The sequence below is a fragment of the Sesamum indicum genome, linkage group LG7 (genome assembly GCF_026168435.1).
Source record: "Sesamum indicum cultivar Baizhima isolate 11 linkage group LG7, ASM2616843v1, whole genome shotgun sequence".
NCBI lineage: Eukaryota > Viridiplantae > Streptophyta > Magnoliopsida > Lamiales > Pedaliaceae > Sesamum > Sesamum indicum.
This window is the reverse complement of record NC_142663.1, coordinates 11,306,726-11,328,769: the sequence shown is the minus strand read 5'-3', so window position 1 is coordinate 11,328,769 and position 22,044 is coordinate 11,306,726. Positions and strand designations below refer to the sequence as shown.

The 22,044-nt window shown below is 36.6% G+C and overlaps 2 protein-coding genes across 6 annotated transcripts; one reads left to right on the top strand and one right to left on the bottom strand.

The window, feature by feature from the left end:
* Positions 1-403: 403 nt before the first annotated feature.
* On the top strand, positions 404-6,251 carry CDC5 (cell division cycle 5). Its single transcript, XM_011085960.3, has 4 exons — positions 404-757; positions 1,795-3,507; positions 4,308-4,589; positions 5,262-6,251. The coding sequence occupies exons 1-4, from the start codon at positions 581-583 to the stop codon at positions 6,024-6,026; spliced, it is 2,937 nt and encodes a 978-aa protein (XP_011084262.1). The 5' UTR covers positions 404-580; the 3' UTR covers positions 6,027-6,251.
* Positions 6,252-7,389: 1,138 nt separating this feature from the next.
* LOC105166564 (Methyltransferase family protein) lies at positions 7,390-19,045 on the bottom strand. 5 transcript variants are annotated; one of them, XM_088882712.1, is made up of 9 exons: positions 18,750-19,041; positions 17,535-17,644; positions 15,158-15,333; positions 14,923-15,014; positions 14,714-14,816; positions 14,463-14,605; positions 8,979-9,073; positions 8,827-8,891; positions 7,731-8,690 (listed from the first exon to the last, which is right to left on the bottom strand). In XM_088882712.1, exons 1-8 carry the CDS (start codon positions 18,960-18,962, stop codon positions 8,864-8,866), a joined length of 960 nt encoding a protein of 319 aa, XP_088738838.1. In that variant the 5' UTR covers positions 18,963-19,041; the 3' UTR covers positions 7,731-8,690; positions 8,827-8,863. The 5 variants fall into 5 exon arrangements, with proteins under 5 accessions (XP_011084261.1, XP_088738838.1, XP_088738837.1 ...); XM_088882711.1 differs by having other exon boundaries at positions 7,731-8,891; XM_011085959.3 differs by lacking the exons at positions 7,731-8,690; positions 8,827-8,891; positions 8,979-9,073 and adding an exon at positions 7,390-7,724 and having other exon boundaries at positions 18,750-19,039.
* Between the last annotated feature and the right edge of the window lie 2,999 nt (positions 19,046-22,044).

Genomic DNA, 22,044 nt, shown 5'->3' with positions numbered 1-22,044 from the left:
ATGCTAACTCATAGTGTTAGTAAATGTGTTGAACTGTCAGATTTAATCTCCAATACATCCTTCAATACTACGTGGCTCATACTTTCGATAATTTTGTGCAATACTTTTAACAACTTGATATTTCTAACACCTTTCTTCGTGAAAATCTATTGAAAATGAAAAAAAATCTTTGAGGTTGATCAAATAATATTTTTCAATTTTGTATTTTTAAAATATTTGATGGTATTTTGAAATTTTTAATATGCTATTTAGTATTTAATAGATGCATATCGTGTTTACATAAACCATATTATCTATATATTTTATTTTTTTATATGCAAATTATTAATTATATTTAAAATGAAAACGTCATTTATTATCACACATTTGACGGGTGCGGGTTTTACATAAAAAGTGGAACCAGATCCGGGTTCGTGTAAGTGTAACCCATTCCGCTGCTGGGTTCTATATTTATCCTATCTCAGCTGAAGGAGAGACAGAGCGGAAAGGCTACATAAACCCTAGAAGAATCCTGTTAATTCAAATAAAGCCCGCGATTTCTTGTTTGATTCAGATTCCATTCACGAATTAAGCCGGCAAGATGAGGATTATGATCAAAGGTGGAGTATGGAAGAATACGGAGGACGAGATCTTGAAAGCGGCGGTTATGAAGTATGGGAAGAACCAATGGGCTAGAATTTCTTCGCTGTTGGTTCGGAAATCAGCAAAGCAATGCAAGGCGCGGTGGTACGAATGGCTCGATCCCTCCATCAAAAAGGTATATTGCTCCAGTGGTTGGTTTTTCGATTTTGCTAGGTTTTTGGACTTTTTGTCTGTTGTTTATTTTTCTGTTTTTGCCGATATTGTATTAGATTGCTATTCCACTATGTTTATCTTGTGCTCATTAGGTTTTTTTTCTACTGGAAATTTGGGGCTGGCTTTGTTTGTTTTTTGGAATAGTGTTTCTTTTATTTTTCGCTGATTCCGACACAGATTCAAATAGAAATAGTCCGTTTGGGGGGAAAAAAATTGGAAATTGGGAAGTGGGGAGAATAGAAAAACTACATAAAAGAAGACTGGAAAATTCCGTAGGCTGTGGATATAGGCAGTGAAGGGAGAGCATGTACGAAATGCTCTATTAAATATTAAAGTTTAACTTTTGAGAGGAACTGAGTTCAATTAACAGTTCGAGGAAAAGGGTTCTCCTGAAGGAAAGTGAATTTTTTTAAGGATACTATCTACGGAATTTGGTGGACCGACCGAGTGAGGATGAATGGTGTTGAGAGACTTGCAGAAAGTGTTGCTTATAATATCCAATACAGTACATAGTGATATAATTTCATGAATACGCTCATCCTAAAAATTTGCCAAATTTTAGACAGTTCATCAAATTTGTTTGATTTTTTAATTAAGTTGATGATTAATTTGTATATCAGAATCTTAAGCTAGTACCTTGATTAAACGTGAGAGGGACTTCACGTTTGCTGGTTACCATAATATGAATCTAATGAAACATTGATTTTTCTTGTGGCCTTGAATTGTTTTAGACCATACTGGTACCTAGAATTCATTAGCATGTAAACTTACTTGGTGAACTAAAATACATTTGATACATTTCACATCAAATATATAGTATTGGCAGAGGGAATATTTAGTAATGATAACATGGTTCTGCATGTCCCCTTGTTTTTTCACCTTAGAGTTTTGAACATATTTCAAATTTCTCAATTGAAGAAGGTTATCAATTTAGTTTGTATTTCCTGTATGCATCTTACCTTGTCTGCTTGATAACTGACAAACTTTCATGAATTTCAGACTGAGTGGACTCGGGAAGAAGATGAGAAGCTATTGCATCTTGCAAAACTTATGCCCACACAATGGCGGACAATTGCCCCAATTGTTGGCCGTACTCCATCTCAGTGCCTCGAAAGGTATGAGAAGCTCCTGGATGCTGCTTGTGCCAAAGATGAGAACTATGAACCTGGAGATGACCCACGGAAATTGCGTCCTGGGGAGATTGACCCTAATCCAGAATCCAAGCCAGCACGTCCTGATCCTGTGGATATGGATGAAGATGAGAAGGAGATGCTTTCTGAAGCACGGGCACGCTTAGCTAATACTAGAGGCAAGAAGGCAAAAAGAAAAGCCAGAGAGAAGCAGCTGGAGGAGGCTCGAAGGCTTGCTTCATTGCAGAAAAGGAGAGAACTGAAAGCCGCTGGAATTGACATTCGTCAAAGGAAGAGAAAGAGAAGGGGAATTGATTATAATGCTGAAATCCCATTTGAAAAGAAGCCGCCTCCAGGCTTTTATGATGTTGCTGATGAAGATCGGCCAACTGAATTAGTCAAGTTTCCGACCACTATTGAAGAACTTGAAGGTGAAAGAAGAGTTGATAAAGAAGCACGGTTACGAAAGCAGGACATTGCAAGAAATAAAATAGCACAGAGGCAGGATGCTCCGTCAGCGATCATGCAAGCTAACAAGCTTAATGATCCTGAAACAGTTAGAAAAAGATCTAAACTGAATCTCCCTGCACCGCAGATTCCAGACCATGAACTGGAGGCGATTGCCAAGATAGGTATTGCTAGTGATCTTGTTGGAAATGAAGAGCTCACAGAAGGAAATGCTGCAACACGCGCTCTTCTTGCAAGCTATGCCCAGACACCGCGGCAGGGTATGACTCCAATGAGAACCCCCCAAAGGACTCCTGCAGGCAAGCAGGATGCCATTATGATGGAAGCAGAAAACCAGCGGAGGTTAACTCAATCCCAGACTCCTTTGCTCGGTGGAGAGAATCCTATGTTGCATCCTTCAGACTTTTCTGGAGTCACTCCAAAGAAAAGGGATATTGCGACACCTAATCCGCTCTTGACTCCTTCAGCAACTCCTGGAGGCACGGGTCTTACACCTAGAATTGGCATGACGCCTTCACGTGATGTATATTCTCTTGGTATGACTCCAAAAGGAACTCCCATGAGGGATGAGCTGCACATTAATGAAGACATGGATATGCATGAAGATGGCAAATTAAGGCAGTCTGATTCAAAAAAAGAACTGCTTTCTGGATTGAAGAATCTTCCACAACCCAAGAATGAGTACCAGATTGTTATCCAGCCCTTCCCTGAAGATGAAGAAGAACCAGAGGAGAAAATCGAGGAGGATATGTCTGATAGAATTGCTAGAGAGAAAGCCGAGGAAGAAGCAAGGCAACAAGCACTACTTAAGAAAAGATCAAAAGTACTGCAGAGAGAGCTCCCAAGACCACCTCCTGCTTCATTGGACCTCATTAGAAACTCTTTGATCAGAGCTGATGAAGACAAGAGCTCCTTTGTCCCTCCAACATTAGTTGAGCAGGCTGATGAGTTAATAAGAAAGGAGCTTCTATCTTTGCTAGAGCATGATAATGTAAAATATCCCCTGGATGAAAAATCCACTAAGGAAAAGAAGAAAGGTGGCAAACGTGCTGCAAATGGAAAATCTGTATCTGTGCCTCTGATTGATGAATTTGAAGAAAATGAACTGAAAGAGGTATGACATAATTCCATCTTTGACTCATATCATTTGATCATGCCAATTATTGCAATGAGACTTTGTTGTTTTCTTTTTGAGTTGATGTTTGAGTTCTTGTTTGTTGCTTATAGCTGACATTACATGTTAATGTTTGGTAATGTTACTGTCTTTAGCATTTTATTACTTTTCAGCAATCAAAAGGTATGCATTGCAAACTTGACCTAGTTGCTCACCTGCGTCGCGCTCACTGCAATTTTTTTTCCCTCTCGTTTAATGCTCAAATTGTTGTGCACTTCCGTAGTTTCAACTGAACTTCAGCTATTCTTGTGAATATATTCACTTTTAGCTGTCATTTCTAGAACTATCGAAAAGATGCTTTTCAAGCATGGTAGTTCACATATTGTCCTGTCAGCCTACTTCTGTTTGTGCTCCATGTCATACCCCTATTTATTAACACTATGAGCTGATAATGTTAATCTTTGTAAAAGGAATTTTTGCTGTAAATACTTGCTCTATAATTTCATTTAAGACTGAGTTGAGTTTTATTTCCTTTAAGCTACAAACAGTCTGTAATTTTTGGTTTCAATCAGCGTAACAGGTTTATCAGTGTAATTTTTGGTATACGAATGCGCCACACACACATACACATATGTATATCCTTGTTTATACATGTACATTATTTTTCGTTAGCAATGTGATAGATTTTCATAGAGGTGAATTTTTAGAATTCTCACTTTCACGTGTCTGCCATTCACACCTTCTTGCTGATCAAGTGATCTATCTTCACTGCATCTACTAATAAACTCTTAACGATGCAGGCTGATGAATTAATAAAGGATGAGGCACAACTTCTTCGTGTTGCAATGGGCCATGAGAATGAATCTCTTGACGGTTATGTTGAAGCACACAAGACATGCTTAAATGATATGATGTACTTCCCTACTCGTGATGGCTATGGTCTATCAAGTGTTGCCAACAATATGGAGAAGCTTGCTGCCCTGCAGAATGAATTCGAAAATGTGAAGAAGAAGATGGACGATGAGACTAAAAAAGCACAACGGCTTGAGCAGAAGATAAAAGTTCTTACCAATGGCTACCAAGTATGCTTTACTTCACTAGCTAATTGTCCTGAATATTGTCTTGTTCTGTTCCATTTTTGCTCTCAAATGAAATGTTTTTAATCATTGAGGACCATCTGGGCATGGTTGAAGTTTGATAAAATGTTTAGATGTTAGATTTATCTTTAGGTGTTATAATTTCAACTATTTGAGTTTATTAATTAAAGGCTTAAAATGCTAATGCATGTTTCTCAAATAATTTTCTACATAAATATTTGGTGTTTTAACTGTAAAGAAATGGTATTGCTCTAGCCAGTGCTTTTGGCCTGAATGGTCTTAGACCATGTCTAGATGCGAAGTTCTTTGCAAAAACCCGACAGAGAAGCATAGCCGAATGTTTGATGCATGTAATGGGCGTTTTAATTTATAAATATGACTTACAACTTACAAGAGTTCAATAATCTGTGGCTGTACAATTTTTCCTGGATTTTATTTGCTGCACTTCAAGGTTGTTAATGATTTTGTATTCAGTTTTGGTGACATTGTGGTCACTTGAGAAATAAGATTATGTTTGGTCCAGCATTTCTAATCTTCCTTCTGAAATGAAAAATCTATCTATCTTGTGGCAGAAGTTTGATTAGTATTTTCTTATGCTATAGTTGATTTGCTTGATATTTATGCATGGATTTCACTCACTGGCTTCTCAATTATCAGATGAGAGCTGGAAAACTCTGGACACAAATTGAAGCCACCTTCAAGCAGATGGACACTGCAGGAACTGAACTTGAGTGTTTCCAAGCTTTACAGAAGCAAGAGCAACTATCAGCAACACATAGGATCAGCAACCTCTGGGAAGAGGTTCAGAAACAGAAGGAACTTGAGCGCATTTTACAGAAGCGTTACGGTGACCTATTACCAGAACTAGAGAGGCTGCAGCATTTGATAGATGCTTACAGATTGCAAGCAGAAAGAGAACAAGAATTGGCTGCAAAGAACAATAGCCCTGCACCAGACAAGACCGATGTTGCTATGGATCAAACACCTGCACCAGATCTTGAAACTCCCAAGGGTGAAACTGCTGTAAATAACGACCTTGAATTGTCTGATGCTGCTGCTGAGCCTCAGGCTGAATCTGCTGTTGAGTCTCAGGCTGAGTCTGCTGCTGAGCCTCAGGCTGAATCTGCTGTTGAGTCTCACGCTGAATCTGCTGTTGAGTCTCAGGCTGAGTCTGCTGCTGAGCCTGAGCCTACTTTAGATCAATCCGTTGCACCAAATCTTGGAAATCCTGAACCTACAGGCATTGACGAGGGAAACTCTATGAAAGTGGACAATCCTGATGATAAGAGAAGCCAAGAGTTGGATGAAGCTCAAATAAATCCTCAGTTAATTTCAGAACATGGGACAGATGATGGAGCAGAAAAGGAAGCAACACCAGTCACCAGTGAGACCCTCGAATCAGGTACTGCTGGCGAAGCTTAACGTTGCAGAAGATATTTTTCGGAATGAGATTAATCAAGGAATCTGTATTAGAAGGATATGCCTTAATTTCGAAATATATGGAAATGTGCAAGTGTTTTGAGATTCAAGGAGCCAAAGAGAACATGAATGTTCTTTGTTTCCTGTTGTTTCTATTCCAAACATGGAGCATTTGAGTTGAACCTGTACCTTTTCCGTTGGCGCAATGAACTCGCATGCTTTCTTGAAGCCCTTCAACTCCCATGAGCTCCTCTACTTCTAGCATTCAGTTTCCCAGTATGTGATGTCTTCACAAGCATCTTATCTCTAGCAACGTGTTTGATCAAAATCGTATCACATTTTTATTAGACAGACCAAATAAATATACCCATATAATAAGGTGTATTAATGTCTATAACGTAATTTTCTTTTTGAGGACAATTAGAGATGAGATTAAATAAGAATATGTAGAGTTTTTTTTTTTGGTTTTAATATTCTCAGTGGCATAAAGGATATAGACGATCACAAATACTACCTTATTTGATGTTCAAAAGGGTGATATTATTTACAATTATAATTGTAAGTGATTTACAATTTTTCAACTGCATGATTTTCACATAAGAGATCTATGTTAAGTTTGTTTTTGTAGGTCATAATTTGATTTTACAAAGTGTTAAAACTTCAACTTTCATACATTTGAATTTAGGGAAAGAATTTGAAAAAAAAAATTCATATCAAAAGAATTTAAAATTCGAGACTTCAAATTTGTCGAACCAAATATAACCTTTGGTTTGATGAATTTAGATTTGAGAAAAAGATTTCAAATAACTTCATTAGAAAAGAATTTTTGAAATTCATCAATAATAAAAAAATATAATTTAGAATTAGAGTTGAAAGATTCCAAATTCTTTAAATTTTGAAATCTGCACTCATGTATCTATAATCTTTACATAGGAAGGGATTATATTACTTATAACATAAGATTTGAGGCTCTATTACAGGGAGTCCATAGAGAAGGTTTAAAGTTGCTTCATATACGTTGCTACATCACCTTAAGGAAGATATAAATTTCTTTACCCTTTAAAACAGGGGTTTTATTAAATATAAGTTGTTGTTTCACGGAACATATTTTGTTTTCAGAAAACATTAAATAACTTCTTAAACATGAAGACAATAATGGTATTAACCAAGAAATAATTATTTGCAAGAAATCCCAAATATCATTTTGCTTTTATATATCGAAAGCATAGAGTAAATATGAACTTTATATTTTTAATTTAATTTCTAAAATTATTAATAACCATTGTTTGTATGGGGTTATGAATGTGATTCAATACTTTTCATATACACAAAAAGAATAAAATTACAAACAAAATAAATGCATCTATAACCAAATTCTCCAGAGGGAATTCCTGGAGTATACACTAATTTCTCATTTCTTTGAACGTATTCTTTGATTTGGAATCACAAACGTATTTAATAAGTACATCTGAATGTGATATAATAATCCGATTCACATAGAAAGGAAAGCCTAGTGTTATACCTCTCCATTAGAGATGAGTTCGAGAAACATCAAAATATCGTATCAAAACCATCGAGAAATAAAATTGCTGCCTGTCAAGAACATGAGGGCTTCTGAAACTTCCCATGAACCCATACTCTTTTCATGATCTTGCCGTTCCGACGGTTTATCGACTTGACGCAACAGTATTCGAGCTCAATCTAAAAAAAAAGGCTCATGACATTACATCTTAAGGAGAGAGTGCGTAGGTAAATATAAAATTAACAGAAAAGAACTGGGCTACATCAGTTGCTTTCACTGTTTCAATTCAAGCTTCTCTGGAGAGGCTCGAGTCGAATTCACATACGTAAATTTCCTGGTGTTTAACTATACAACTGCAGGAGCTTTTGACGGCCCCTACTAATAATTCTTGGATCTTTTATTCCATCAGGAACAGACTGTGGTGCCTTTACTCTATGATTTCCTCATAGCTAAGGAGAGATTTTAACGAGGACAAAGATGTTGAAGTGGAGCTGCTGCTGTAGTTTCTTCATGTGCAGCAGAGCAGCAGAAAACAAAAACAGAGCATCTCGCATTCTCGCATTCACGACTTATCCGAGGGCTTTTGCACTTTTATTTCTTTCTTAGTTATTAGCAACTTCTTCATTGTACATATTGCTTTTCTCTTTTAGCGTTTCTCATTAGTTATTAGCGTTTTTCTACCAGAATAGCTGAGGTGGCTGAAGTTTGTTTTTTTCTTCACCTGCATTGTACCTCTGTGTATTTAAATGGGTATCCACACCCACTTTCATTTCAATAAAAATTCTTCCTCTCAGATTTTATACCTGCTTGCAAAGATCCTCTCCATGAATGGAGATTTTGAAGCTTCTCAGCATGGTATCAGAGCCTTCGATTGAAGGTCTCTGATCCTGCTTCCGCGACACACAAAACAGAGCACTTGTGAGGCGCAGCAGCTATGGCGATGGAGGCTGCGACTCAAACCACTGTAAATGCGGTGGATCGTTTGAAGTCCGAAGCTCTGCAGCTTCATAGCTCAGAGCATCCAGGTATGATGCTTGTATCCACGCCTCTTGATGGCAAAAATTTTCTGAGTTGGAGTAGAGCTGTTCGTCGTGCTCTAGGAGCAAAATCGAAGCTCGATTTTATTACTGGCACATGTGCAAAACCTGTAGAAGACCCTGAGTTATTGGAACAATGGACGCGTGTTGACTGTATGGTGACGTCCTGGCTACTTAATGCGATGACTAAAAACATCGCTAATGCTTTTATATACACTAAATCTGCTAGAACCTTGTGGATTACCTTGAATGAAAGGTATGGAGTATGTAATGGACCACTCTTATATCAATTGGAGCGAGAGATTGCATCTGTTAGACAGGGAGATTTGTCAGTTGTGGATTATTTCACCAAAATCCAAATGCTATGGGATGAACTAATTCAGCTGAGACCATTACCTGAGTGTACCTGTGGATGCGCCTGTACATGCAATGTCGCTAAGGCGATGGCGGACCTGATTGAGCAAAATCATCTTATGCAGTTTCTTATGGGTCTGAATGAAGAATACGATAATGTGCGGAGTCAGATTCTGGTTGCTGAACCTCTACCGAGTATAAATAAAGCCTATTCGATGATTTTACGCGTAGAGAGGCAAAGGCAAGTACACATGGGTGAATCACTTGAGGGAGCAGCATTGTTTGCTGAAGGGGCAGCTAGGAAACGAGAGGAATTACCAAGAGGACAGAGTTACAGAAAGAGAGGAGTAGTAGATAAACGAAGTATGAAATGCGAGCATTGTAGCAAAACAGGTCATGACAAAAGTACTTGTTTCAAGTTGCACGGAGTGCCGGAATGGTATAAAGAATTGAACGAACAAAGAAGGAAAAGTGTTGGGGGTTCGAACAGGGTGAATATTGCGCAAGGACCAGAACCTAAGTTTCAAAAAGAAGTGCAAAGGGAGGATCAATCCTCAGTTAATGATGTGGTCATGGAGCTTATGAAGATGCTGAAAAAGTTGCCTTCAGACCCTATCCAGGCAAGTTCTTCAGAAAATTTTGCAGGTATGCACTACTGCACCTTTACTGGTATTGAGCATTTGCATCCAAGTTCCTGGATTATAGATTCTGGTGCAACAAGTCATATGTGCAGTGATGTCAATGCTTTCCACTTTTTGAGTAAATCCTTTTTCACATCTTCTATATATCTACCTGATGGCACCTCAATACAAACTAAACAATCTGGTCACATACATTTATCTAAAAGACTCGTGCTCAAAGATGTGCTATACGTTCCCACTTTTCAGTCTAACTTGATCTCGGTTAGCAAGTTGTGTACCACTTCTGAACTTCGTTTCACTTTCTTTCCCTCTTGTTGTCTGATACAGGACCGGATGACTAATGAGGTGGTAGCAGTGGCAAAGCAAACTAAACATCTCTATATTCTCAATAAACAGTCTTTTGATACAGCTTTTATCAAATCTTTCCAATCTGTTTCTTCGAACTTTGTATCTCGTGTTATAGAATCTGATGCTTTGTTATGGCACAAGAGGTTGGGGCATCCCTCGCTCAAGGTACTTGAACATGTTCCCACCATGAAAAATGTTACTAAAAATGCTGAAATATGTACTGTGTGTCCTCTCGCTAAACAACATAGGTTGCCTTTTCCCCATAGCACTTCTTCGACATCCAAACCTTTCGATCTTATACATGTCGACATATGGGGACCTTATCATAAACCAACTTTGTCCAATTGCCATTATTTTCTTACGATTGTGGATGATTACACTCGTGCGACTTGGACATATTTGATGAGACACAAAAGCCAAACTCCTACTTTGTTAAAAACATTCTTTAAATATGCCCAGAATCAGTTTCATTCATCCGTTAAACATATACGAACTGATAATGGGGCCGAGTTTTTAGGCAGGGATTGTCAATCTCTATTCGCATTGCTAGGCATCTTTCATCAAAAATCTTGCCCATATACTCCCCAGCAAAATGGTTTAGTTGAGAGACGTCATAAGCAACTCCTTGAAATAGCACGGTCTCTGCTTTTTCAGTCATGTTTGTCTACAAAATTTTGGGGCGAAGCTTTGCTCACTGCCACCTACATCCTCAACAGGCTACCTTCTTCTGTACTATCTTGGAAAAGTCCATATGAGATGTTATATAATACTACTCCAACTTATGATCATTTACGAATCTTTGGGTGTCTATGTTTTGCCACCGTACCCAAGTCTGACAAGGATAAATTCAGTAAAAGGGCTCTAAAATGTGTCTTTCTTGGGTATTGCCATGATTACAAAGGGTATAGATTGTATGATTTAGACACAAATAAGCTTGTAGTATCACGTGATGTTATCTTCCATGAACATGTTTTTCCTTTGCAGTCTCCATCAACTCAAGCCCCAGATACCAGTCTACCTCTTGTCCCTGATATAGAACTTGCCCCTGATGTTATACAGACCCCTTCTCCTCAGTCCACTGAACCTATGTTTCCTGATTCTGTTCCTGCTAATGCATTCCCTTCTCCTATACAAAATACATCACCTAGACCTCTCAGACATTCAACTCGTCATGTTCATAAACCCGCTTGGCTATCTGATTATGTCTGCAATCATCACTCTACTTTCTCCACTGCACACTTGCATTTTGTTGCCCAGTTATCTGTTTTGCAGGAACCTAGATCTTATTCTCAAGCTCAGGGACGCGTTGAATGGGAATTGGCAATGAGGGATGAAATTCAGGCTCTTGAAAGGAATAATACATGGAGTTTAACTTATCTACCGCATGGAAAACGAGCCATCAGTTCACGATGGGTCTACAAGTTAAAACTGAATCCTGATGGAAGTGTCAGTCGATATAAGGCTCGTCTTGTCGCGAAGGGGTACACTCAGATTGAAGGAGTAGATTATACTGAGAGTTTCTCTCCAGTAGCTAAGAGTGTTACTGTACGGGTGTTTCTTAGCATTGCTGCAGCTTATTCGTGGCCGGTTCATCAGCTTGACATTAACAACGCCTTCCTCCATGGGCGTTTGGATGAGGAGGTATACATGACGCCTCCCGAAGGATATGCTGTGCAACCTGGCATGGTTTGCAAATTACACAAATCACTTTACGGTTTGAAACAAGCCTCACGCCAATGGAACCATGAATTCACTCAGAAGTTAAGTGCTTTCGGATTTCTCCAGTCTGCCCACGATAATTGCCTGTTCATTAAACTCACTAGTGGTGGTTTTTTAGCTTTGCTCGTTTACGTGGATGATATTCTCATCATGGGTCCGGCGGAGGGACTAATCATAGAGGTTAAGGCTTACTTGGATGATCTTTTTACAATCAAGGATCTTGGGTATGCAAAATATTTTTTGGGATTGGAGATTGCCCGCTCCTCTGACGGAATGAGTGTTACACAAAGGAAATATATCAGTGATATTATCACTGATACTGGGATGACTGATGCACATCCAGTCTTGACTCCTCTTCCTCACGGTATCAAATTCAGTTCTGAACTTGGATCCCCTCTTCCTGATCCTGAAAAATATAGAAGGCTGATAGGGCGCCTATTGTACCTTGGTTTCACGCGTCCTGATCTATCGTTTGCAGTACAGCAACTAAGCCAATTCCTGCAACATCCCACTGATCAACATTAGTCTGCGGCTCTGCACGTTGTGAAGTATCTTAAGGGCTCTTTGACTACTGGTATATTCTTTCCTTCATCCTCTAATTTTCAGCTTGCAGCTTATACTGATGCTGATTGGGGCTCCTGTATGGATACACGTCGCTCCGTTACTGGTTTTTGCATCTTTCTTGGCTCTTCCCTCATCTCCTGGAAGACTAAGAAACAGAACACCGTCTCATGTTCTTCAGCCGAAGCGGAATATCGTGCCATGGCTGCCTCTGTTTGTGAACTTCAATGGATCTCTTTCCTGCTCAAAGATTTCCAGATTTCAGTTTCGACTCCTATTCCATTTTGGTGTGACAATCAGGCCGCTTTACACATCACGGCTAATCCGGTGTTCCATGAACGTACGAAACACCTCGACATTGATTGTCACGTGGTCCGCGACAAGTATAAAGAAGGTTTCATTCTACCTTCTTTTATCTCCAGCAAGTTACAAGTTGCTGATGTCTTCACGAAATCACTTCCCAGTGCTGCCTTTCTCAAATTCATGTCCAAGCTGGGTTTGCTTCGTCCTCCAGACCCAGCTTGAAGGGGGGGTGTTGAAGTGGAGCTGCTGCTGTAGTTTCTTCATGTGCAGCAGAGCAGCAGAAAACAAAAACAGAGCATCTCGCATTCTCGCATTCACGACTTATCCGAGGGCTTTTGCACTTTTATTTCTTTCTTAGTTATTAGCAACTTCTTCATTGTACATATTGCTTTTCTCTTTTAGCGTTTCTCATTAGTTATTAGCGTTTTTCTACCAGAATAGCTGAGGTGGCTGAAGTTTGTTTTTTTCTTCACCTGCATTGTACCTCTGTGTATTTAAATGGGTATCCACACCCACTTTCATTTCAATAAAAATTCTTCCTCTCAGATTTTATACCTGCTTGCAAAGATCCTCTCCATGAATGGAGATTTTGAAGCTTCTCAGCAAAAGATTCCCTGTTCCAGTTCACTCAGACAACAGACTATGCATCCTACGATATTAAGCCGAACTAGTAATTTTAGTTATCAGAACCAGGACATACAAACTCCAGTATTATCATCTCTAGCATGGGAACAAAAACAGACAGAAAAAAAACAGGGGAAGAAAATGAAAGAGAGAATGACAAAACAGGGAGAAAAAGAAGAAAAGAGAATACCATGTAATTAACTGTCTCGGTCTAAACAAACCATCTAAATTTAAATGGATGCTAAAAGTAGCTTACACATTTAATTGAGTTTCCTAGAATGTTAAAATTTTGGGATGTTATGGGAAAGGGTTCTCAAAAAGAATGGCAAGGTGATGAACTTATAATTGGAGGTAATGTTTTCGGATGAATAAATAACTTTGAATTATGTTGCCCATGTGATGCGAGTACCCATCAATGTATCTCAGACACCATCTGGCATCATCATATCCAACAATCCAAAAATGCATTTAGTTTTCAGTTACATTTTTGTGAGCCCCTAATCCTTATTCGATTAACCCCTGCCTAAACTTTTCAGATCCCAACAGAGATTCTCCCTGAGGAGAGAACATGGCAGCCAAGGAGGAAAGAGGGCTGGCACCAGTGAACAGGGGTATGATATGTCACCACCCTGGTCAAGGCCACAGTTAAACCAACAACAGCAAAGGAAAGGATTTTTCAACCGTCGGATTTAGCCCACAAACAAGCAGTAGCCAGGGTGTCTCTGGTTGCACCTTATAAAGAATAGTGCCAGTGGCTCCGAGAGGAGTCATTGGTTTGGCAAGGAGTTGCCGACATGCATGATTGTACACCAATGGGTAATGAGGAGATTCTTGCAAAATTTCAGCTGGGAAACTATTCATATGGGATGTTCTATTGAGACAGAATACTATCCACCAAGTATGAAGGCATCCAATGACTGTTTGGGCACCAACGTACAAGGGTGACAGTGGAATACCATCCTGCACACGAGTAGGAGAGTGACAAGCGAACAGAGGCCTTCACAATGGAGATTTATAAAATTGTTATAATGGCAAGTCTCTTTATTGTTGGGAACATCTTCACCAAGTTTCATAGTAGGAGTTCTGTTTTGAGTAGCAAATGGCATCTATATTTGAAGACTGCTGGTGCAGTGGCAATATAGTAATTTCAGAATATATGGAGTTAGATTTGACAAAACAAATGGAACAAATAATAATGTGTTGTTGAAATGAGCGAGACATGGGGTTGTAGGAAGGGCAAAAATGAATTGCAATATTGATATGAAAATGCAACCAGCAGACTCTCAGGTTTTACCAAACAGATGAATTGTGTTACTGACAAGAATTATACCTCAGTGAAGCCGGCAGCAGAAGTTAAATTTCTAACAGTATCCAAACAGAAGAAATAAGAGCGAGTCCCATCTGACCGCAAGTACTCTCTATATCCCATTTTTTGTTCAGGCTGAAATCGGAGCATGGTCATATCATACAGACCTGGGTTCATCATAAACATTAGTATCTTTAGTTTATGTTGCATCAGAAAACCTAGAAGCATCATAGAACCTGAACTGCCACACAATCTCATTAATTTTTTGCAATTACCATAGTCTCTAAATAATAGCAGGCCACCTGGCTTTAAAACAGCAAAGCAGTGAGCAAGAGCCTTAGGCATCCTGTCAAGCGGTAAGGCTGACAAAGTGAATATCTGGCGTAAAATAGATGATATTCAGATTTCATCCCAGTGAACTCTTCAATATATCTTTGTGTAAGGTCATGATAAAAACAGACAGTAACATGAGATTGTAAATTACCAATGTAACAAAATCTACTCCCCCGATGCAGCATTCAGTTTCATCAGAGCAGGATGGATTAAGGCCATTTATTTCATAACTGCTATTTGCACCTGTATGAGTCTCAAACGAATAAGTGTTTAGAAACATACTTCCAAGTGAATTCAAGAAGTCGGTAGTGGACACAAATTGCCTGTAATACAGATAGTGACAACGACACCTGAAAATCCTAAATGATGCTTCAGCAAGAAACTACCTGAGCAAATATTGCAGGCCAACCACGAAGGAAACGCCGTTGTTGAAAAATCATTCTGGAACGGATGGAAACGATGTTTATCAGAGATTGAATTAGCAGCACCAATTATCTCTTTAGCCCTCACAAGAGCTTCATTACTGCAGTCACAGGCATATAAGATCATGCTCTCTCGTCCACTGCAAAAAGAGAACCAAAATTCAGAAAAAAAAAGGGGGCAACTGAAATGATGCAGATATGGAATTTCTTGGAAGATGGATAATTTCTCTTTTCAGTATCTGTGACTAGAGAAGAGGTAATGGTCGAAGTAGTTAACAAATAGTAGCCACTTTAACCTTTATACAGATTCAACAGAAAATAATTAGCCACTTAACATGTTCTCAACCAACAAAAGAGTAGGTATGATCTAAGACACAATCACAGGATCAAGGATATAATACTTCCTCAATGTAAGAATCTCATCTTTGCTTCATGAAATTAACATGGGCAATGATTTAAGCATTTAGAGGTCTGAAAGAAAATTCTTGGCAGATTAGCGCCAACAATTTTTACAAGCTCATTTGAAATTTTGAATTAGTATAGTGGGTTTGCATCTTCAATATCTGATTCCTAGTACTAAAATCTTTGAACAGAGGAACCTTTTGACAGAGAAGAAACATAAAAATTACAACTGCAGTAGAAAGAAAATTTTATTCTCCCAAAGAGAAAGAGAATGCATCCTTCATTTCATTGCTCAATTACATCACAGATGAACCCCAGAGGAGCTTTCCAGAAAGTTCATCAAAATAATGTGGTATAGAAAGTATAAAAGTAACTGCAACAATATGCAAAATAAATTGGAAAGTAGAGGCATTCAGGTGGCAAAATTATATGCAAGCTCACTATCAAACATATCCAGATTACAGATTCCCTCCTCCCTCTTTTTATGGTTAAAGAAGATGACGTCATCAGGAAAAAAGTGCTGATGCTCCAAATGACCTCTGACTTTTGGTCCTTAGATTTCACCTAATTTTACAAACAAGATACTCTCGTGTCCCATTTATGCGTCTTGCATGTGCCTACAACTGGAATTATTACTACCAGGTTCCATGATAGCATTATCAATTATCATTGAATAAAATACTTATAGTATTAGTTACATCAAAAGTTCATATATAATCATTACAAATTGAAGACAAGAGTTTCAGTAAAACTTAGGAACAATAAAATGTTTCCATGGAAACTGAGAGGTTCCACATGATATTAAGAAAAAGAAGGTTATGGGGGGAAAAATAGAAAGTTCTGAACTAACCATCTTAATTTTTGTCCATTGAATAAAAACTGATAACTTTTCCATTGTTTTATGAGAAACCTATGAAAACTTTGATCCATGCAAGCAATTTCACAAAAAATGAGAGTTAATTGTAATATGACAAAACCTCAGGAGGTGTGTAACAGTGAGAAAGAGAAAGTGGAATGGACAACAGAAAAGAGAGAGCAAGACTACCGAGGAGAGAGGTAGAAGGGGGCCGTAGAAGAAGGGGATTGCAAGAGGAAAGATTGGGCAGTAGAAGGGGAAAAGGAGGGGAAAGAGGACGGCAAGAAATAGCAAAGCAAAACGAGCAGAGTAGAGGGTAGACAAACAAGAAAGATGCAGAATATAATTGGAACAGATAGAGGAGAACAAAACATTACAAAAAACACCTGTTCAGAAACATATAACACAACTAAGATGTCCAGAGGCAGAAGCTTTCTAGGTTTTCACCAAAACAAATTTTGAGGGAAGTTTTTTGCAATTATGAAATGAGAAAAAGTTGATAATTTATCTGTTGCAAATGAGAGGTGGTGCAACTATTCTACAACATAACCTCCATTTTGGTAGAATGGAAGACACCATTGAAATCACCTCCAAAATATTTGATCAGACAAGCACGTGCGCATAACTAGGTCGACCAATTCAACATATTTCCAATCAGAGATGGTCTCAACTTTTCTTCTATGTTTGTTCAATCTTCTAGATTTTGATGGGGAAATATCAGCTATAAACTTTTTCTATCTGCAATTCCCACAATATTTTGCTTCAACATCTTCATTTCTACCCTCTCGCATTGATGCATAAGGGTAAGCCCCAGTGAGTTTTCCACAATTAAGATTCAGGAAAAGTTTGTGCAGCAATAAAACTTCTGAAAGTCGTACATTGATACCCCAACCTAACAGTCTGTCAAAAATTAAAACAACAGGAAAAGCACAGGAAATCTTGCATGAATATTGAGAGGAGTAACTAACTAACCACTCAATTCCAAGGTTACCAATCACATGAAGGAATTCACAAAGGTAATCTAGAAAGTACAAGGCTAGAGTTAGCTAACAAGAATTGAAAGTAAATAAGCCTCTAGTTTACCGCAATATTGCAAGAGCCGTACTCCCATTACCACAGCCCACCTCTAAAACCTTTGAATAGTCCTTGCAAGCTGCTAGTTCCGGAAATTCCTTCAACAAATACCGCCTCTCCTGCATCCAGGAGATGTTTCAACAATGACACAAAGGTAAGGAAGTAAAAAGTTATGTTCTTTAGTTGGATTGAGTATAAAGATATATGTAACATGTGAGAATGGATAAAACCAGGGTATAAAGTCTTCATTGAACAAATGGGGAAGAATCTAATTAATACTCTATGCAATCTCACAAAATGGAATAACAAATAATACCAATCAAATAAAATCAACTAATCAAAGGCCAAAAGATGTGAAAGGACAATGTGATATAAACTAGAAATGGGCCACAACCAAGAAATTCTAAGGCTCTGGAATAGTTTCTGATGGAGTCAAAGCTAAGAGAAACCAACCTTTGGCTCTTTAAAGACAAAGAGAGATGATAAGCCTAATTGAATCTTTAAGATGCTAACGACCTACTTCAGATTTCTTCCCAAAAAAAAAAAAGCATTGTGAAAACAGTTTCTATAGTTTTTGCAATGCTAATTCATATGTTGGTAAGAGTTTACCAGCACAGGCAATACATTACATTATATTTCTTTTGTTACTGGGGTAAGATTGAACAAACAGAGTGTAAAGATGGCATGCCATGATTCCAGTTTGTCGAAGATTTGCAAAAAACAAAGACAAAATTGTAGCAAAATGGCAGGTTATACATTTCATATAAAAATAATTACTTAACAGAAAAACATTTATATTACAACCAAAGCCAATATAAATCGTCTTCATAACGAAAGTCAAGTAGAAGCAATCTCATTCAAGGAACATGGTACATAGACAATTGTTACAACACCATCTTAAATTTCCTTCAAAAGATCAAATTATCCAACTTACACTTTTCACCTAACGTCCTACATGCATATATAAGGAGCTTGACCATGACGTCCAATAAGGATGTAGATAATTTATTCTAAATATACAAACTAATCATTTTACAATGTGCAATCTACAAACACAATACAAACCGGCATCAAGAACATTTTTTTACATCATTCTGCACAACAATCAAGTTCCGAAAGTACAGACCAGTAAACAACCAACCAAACAGCTCAAAATTTTTTAACATATAACACCAAAAGAAGATAAAATTTCAAAAGTTCAACGACTTCAACGATTAATTTTACCTTGAAGAACTTGCCAGTAGAATGACGAGCATGAAATTCATCCCACGCTTCAGAGTCCTGCTCAGCGTGGTTGTTCAGATTATCAATCTTTTCTGAAGAGCAAGGCAGCAAATGGAATTGAAGAGACGGATCGTTCTCCACTTCTTCTCTTAATTGCTCCCAATCGAAATCTTTGGAGTAATAATTTTCTGCCACCAATTCTTCTCTGCTCATCGTTTACGTCTCTCGGAGAGATTTTGGTACGATTGGTAGTGCTTATGTTGCACTTTCCTAATTACTAAAAACCCCTCCCCAAATTAAATGCTATATATTGTGACTGCGCTCAACTTGAACGTGTTTTGATTTAAAAATAGAGATAATTATATTTACACCCCACATTTATTGCTTTTTTATACAAATCACCTACTTTTTATAAAATAACAAAAAACACCCCAGCAACCTTTAAAATCCAAAATACCTGTGTTGACATGTTCAAATTTTAATTTCAAATTTTATGCCCACCCTTATATAATTTCAAATTTTATGCCCACCCTCAAATATATACATATAAATATGTCCAATTATGTACATATTTATATATTAATATTGTATAAATATATATATACATATATGTATAATTTATTAATTTTAAACTCGATACTAATTCAAACAAACTCAAATAATAATATGTTCAACTCCATTCGACTAATTGACAGCCCTACTTGGGGATTAATTCGTATGAAAAAATAAATTTGAGTGAAGAATTAATGATTTTCAGAATGCAATAAGGATGGGAAAGTAACAATTATAATTTTATTATTGGCATTTATATGTTTGGTATATTAAGGACATATTATGTAAAATACTTTATAAAATTTTTAGATGAAGATATTATTTTCACATTTTCAACATAAAATAAGATAAAAAAATGGCAAAAATATGTGAAATGTGCTTAATAATAAGTGTGGACCCTTTTCCATTTCCCTCTTTGCTGCATGATTTCACGATTACGTACAACACACATGGTCTTACGTTAGAAATCTAATAGTAGTATAAAAATATAACATTCTCGTCTTTATAGTATCATTTCAAGCTATTTTTTAAATTATTGTGTCAATATTGTAAGATATCATAAATTATGTTACTAAAATTGTATTTTTCTCCATATTTAATGTATTTGGGACTTATTTGAATTTTTGGATAAGACCCAATCCACCCTTATCACTTATTTACATTAAAGGAATAAAATAATGTATAGATCAATATTTTAAATATTCAACAAAAAAGAATCAATAGTTTTTATATGTTTGTTGAATAGTAATGAAAATTACAAATTAAAAGAAACTAATAAACACTTCAACTACTTTATACGTAAAAGAATATTAAATAAAAATTTGATGTTAATTATAATATAATTTATTGGGTGTCTTTATATCGATAAATATTTAATCCATATTTACTGTAGTAAAAAAATCACTATCTAAATTGAGAAAATATATTAGAGTTATAATACACAATTAATAATCATTTAAAAATATAATAGATATCAGTACATATTTAATAATAGTGTATATATTGATATGTATTTATTATATATTTTAAAAAAAATAAATATGTGTTGAATGTTTATTTGCTATATTTGTTAGGTTCATTCTAATATCCTAGGGTAAGATGGTAATTATATAAAGAGACAATAGAAATGAGTATTGAAAATAATAATTGTTGTACTAAATTAATATTAATAGCGAAACTTGAATATCAATTAAATTATTTAAAATTACTTGAGTGCTGAAATGACACTAATGACAACACTCGACTAATAATATAAATTTTATTCTTAGAACAAATAATGAATAAAAAAAATTCATTGTGTCCGTAAGTGATATCAACAATGAAACTCGAATTAAAACAGCGTAGTGCGAGGATGAGGGAACGGAGAGGAGGAAGGGGGAAGCAACAACCGAGAGGAGCCTGGGGTCGTCGGCGGGTTGGGGGAGGGAGTTGGTGACGGCAGGGTGACAGTGGAGGCGGCGGCGGTAGCGGCAGTCCGGCAATTGGAAATCGAGGAAGGAATGGAATATTTTTAAATATATATGTATTAACATATAAAATTAAATATATATAAATAAAATAATATTTTTATTGATTAAAAATTATATTTAGATGCACATAGGGCGTGTGTAGTGCACCGCTGAGTTTAGGGGATATTTTGTTCTATTTCTAATAACACAGGATAGGAAATTACTGTTTTATTTTTCACATGAAGATAAATTACTCATTTTTTTAACATACAGGAATAAATTACATTTTATTTATATATATATACACTGAAGAATTTACTTGTTTATTTTTGTAGATTGAAAAAAAAGAAATTGATAACCACATCCACATGTATTAATGTATTGGCAATTCAGTTGCACAGAATTGATGCTGTCTGTGAGTTGTTGGTGTTGTTGTGTTTCATTTATGTTTTTCACATGGCCTTCATTTTAGCTATTTTCCCATCACTCTCTCCTCAGGAAAAAACAACTCAATTGACATCTTATCACAAAAAAATAAAAAAAATTAAATTATTCTCTATATTATAATGATTGCGATTTAAAACTAAAAATTATGATAAATTCATACTATCAACCAAAATAGAATAAAGTCGATACAAAAAATTAAATTTTAACCATTGATAATGTTCAATTGCCATGGTTTTAAACTTTTAACTATAGCCAAAACATCTGGTATAATTTTTAACTGTGGCTAATATTTCGACATTATTTATAAAAATAACGATTAATAGTCATAATTGATTAGTATTTTTCACATTTTTTATTTTTAATCATAATAATTAGTTATTACCAAAATTAATATAACTTCTTACTGAATCATTACAGTACATTATATAAATGAGTTTCGCAGTTGTTGGTGAAAAGTTGTAGCAATGTTGCGACAAAAGTGGTCCGTAGTAAATTTTGACATAAATTTGCAACAAAATTTTGGTTTCTACCGGGTTTTGCGACGAGGGACGTTGAATGTCGCTTATCATCGTGAATTTATTGAAAAATTTGTGACTGGCTTCTTTATTGCAAACTGTCTAGTGCGATAATATATAAGTTAAATACAATTTATCTTCATGTGAATTTGAAAAGTTTAAGAAATTTTCTATAAAAAAAAGAAAATACAAAAAATTCCATGATATTTAAGGATTATGCACAAGACTACCATGGAACCTCAAGTTTAAGGATTAATTACTGTGTCACTGTAATAAAAAAAGTGAATTGAATAAAATCGGTAAGGCCTAACGAGGATTGCATATGACATTTCT

Bases quoted from the DNA above. Each gene is read 5' to 3' on its own strand.
- CDC5 (XM_011085960.3), top strand. From the start codon at position 581: ATGAGGATTATGATCAAAGGTGGAGTATGGAAGAATACGGAGGACGAG. The intron at 758-1,794 runs GTATATTGCTCC...CATGAATTTCAG, and splicing joins TCGATCCCTCCATCAAAAAG to ACTGAGTGGACTCGGGAAGA. The intron at 3,508-4,307 runs GTATGACATAAT...TTAACGATGCAG, and splicing joins AAGAAAATGAACTGAAAGAG to GCTGATGAATTAATAAAGGA.
- LOC105166564 (XM_011085957.3), bottom strand. From the start codon at position 18,962: ATGAGCAGAGAAGAATTGGTGGCAGAAAATTATTACTCCAAAGATTTC. The intron at 15,334-17,534 runs GTAAACTAGAGG...CTCTTTTTGCAG, and splicing joins ACGGCTCTTGCAATATTGCG to TGGACGAGAGAGCATGATCT. The intron at 14,093-14,462 runs GTATAATTCTTG...ACTCGTGTGCAG, and splicing joins CTGCTGCCGGCTTCACTGAG to GATGGTATTCCACTGTCACC.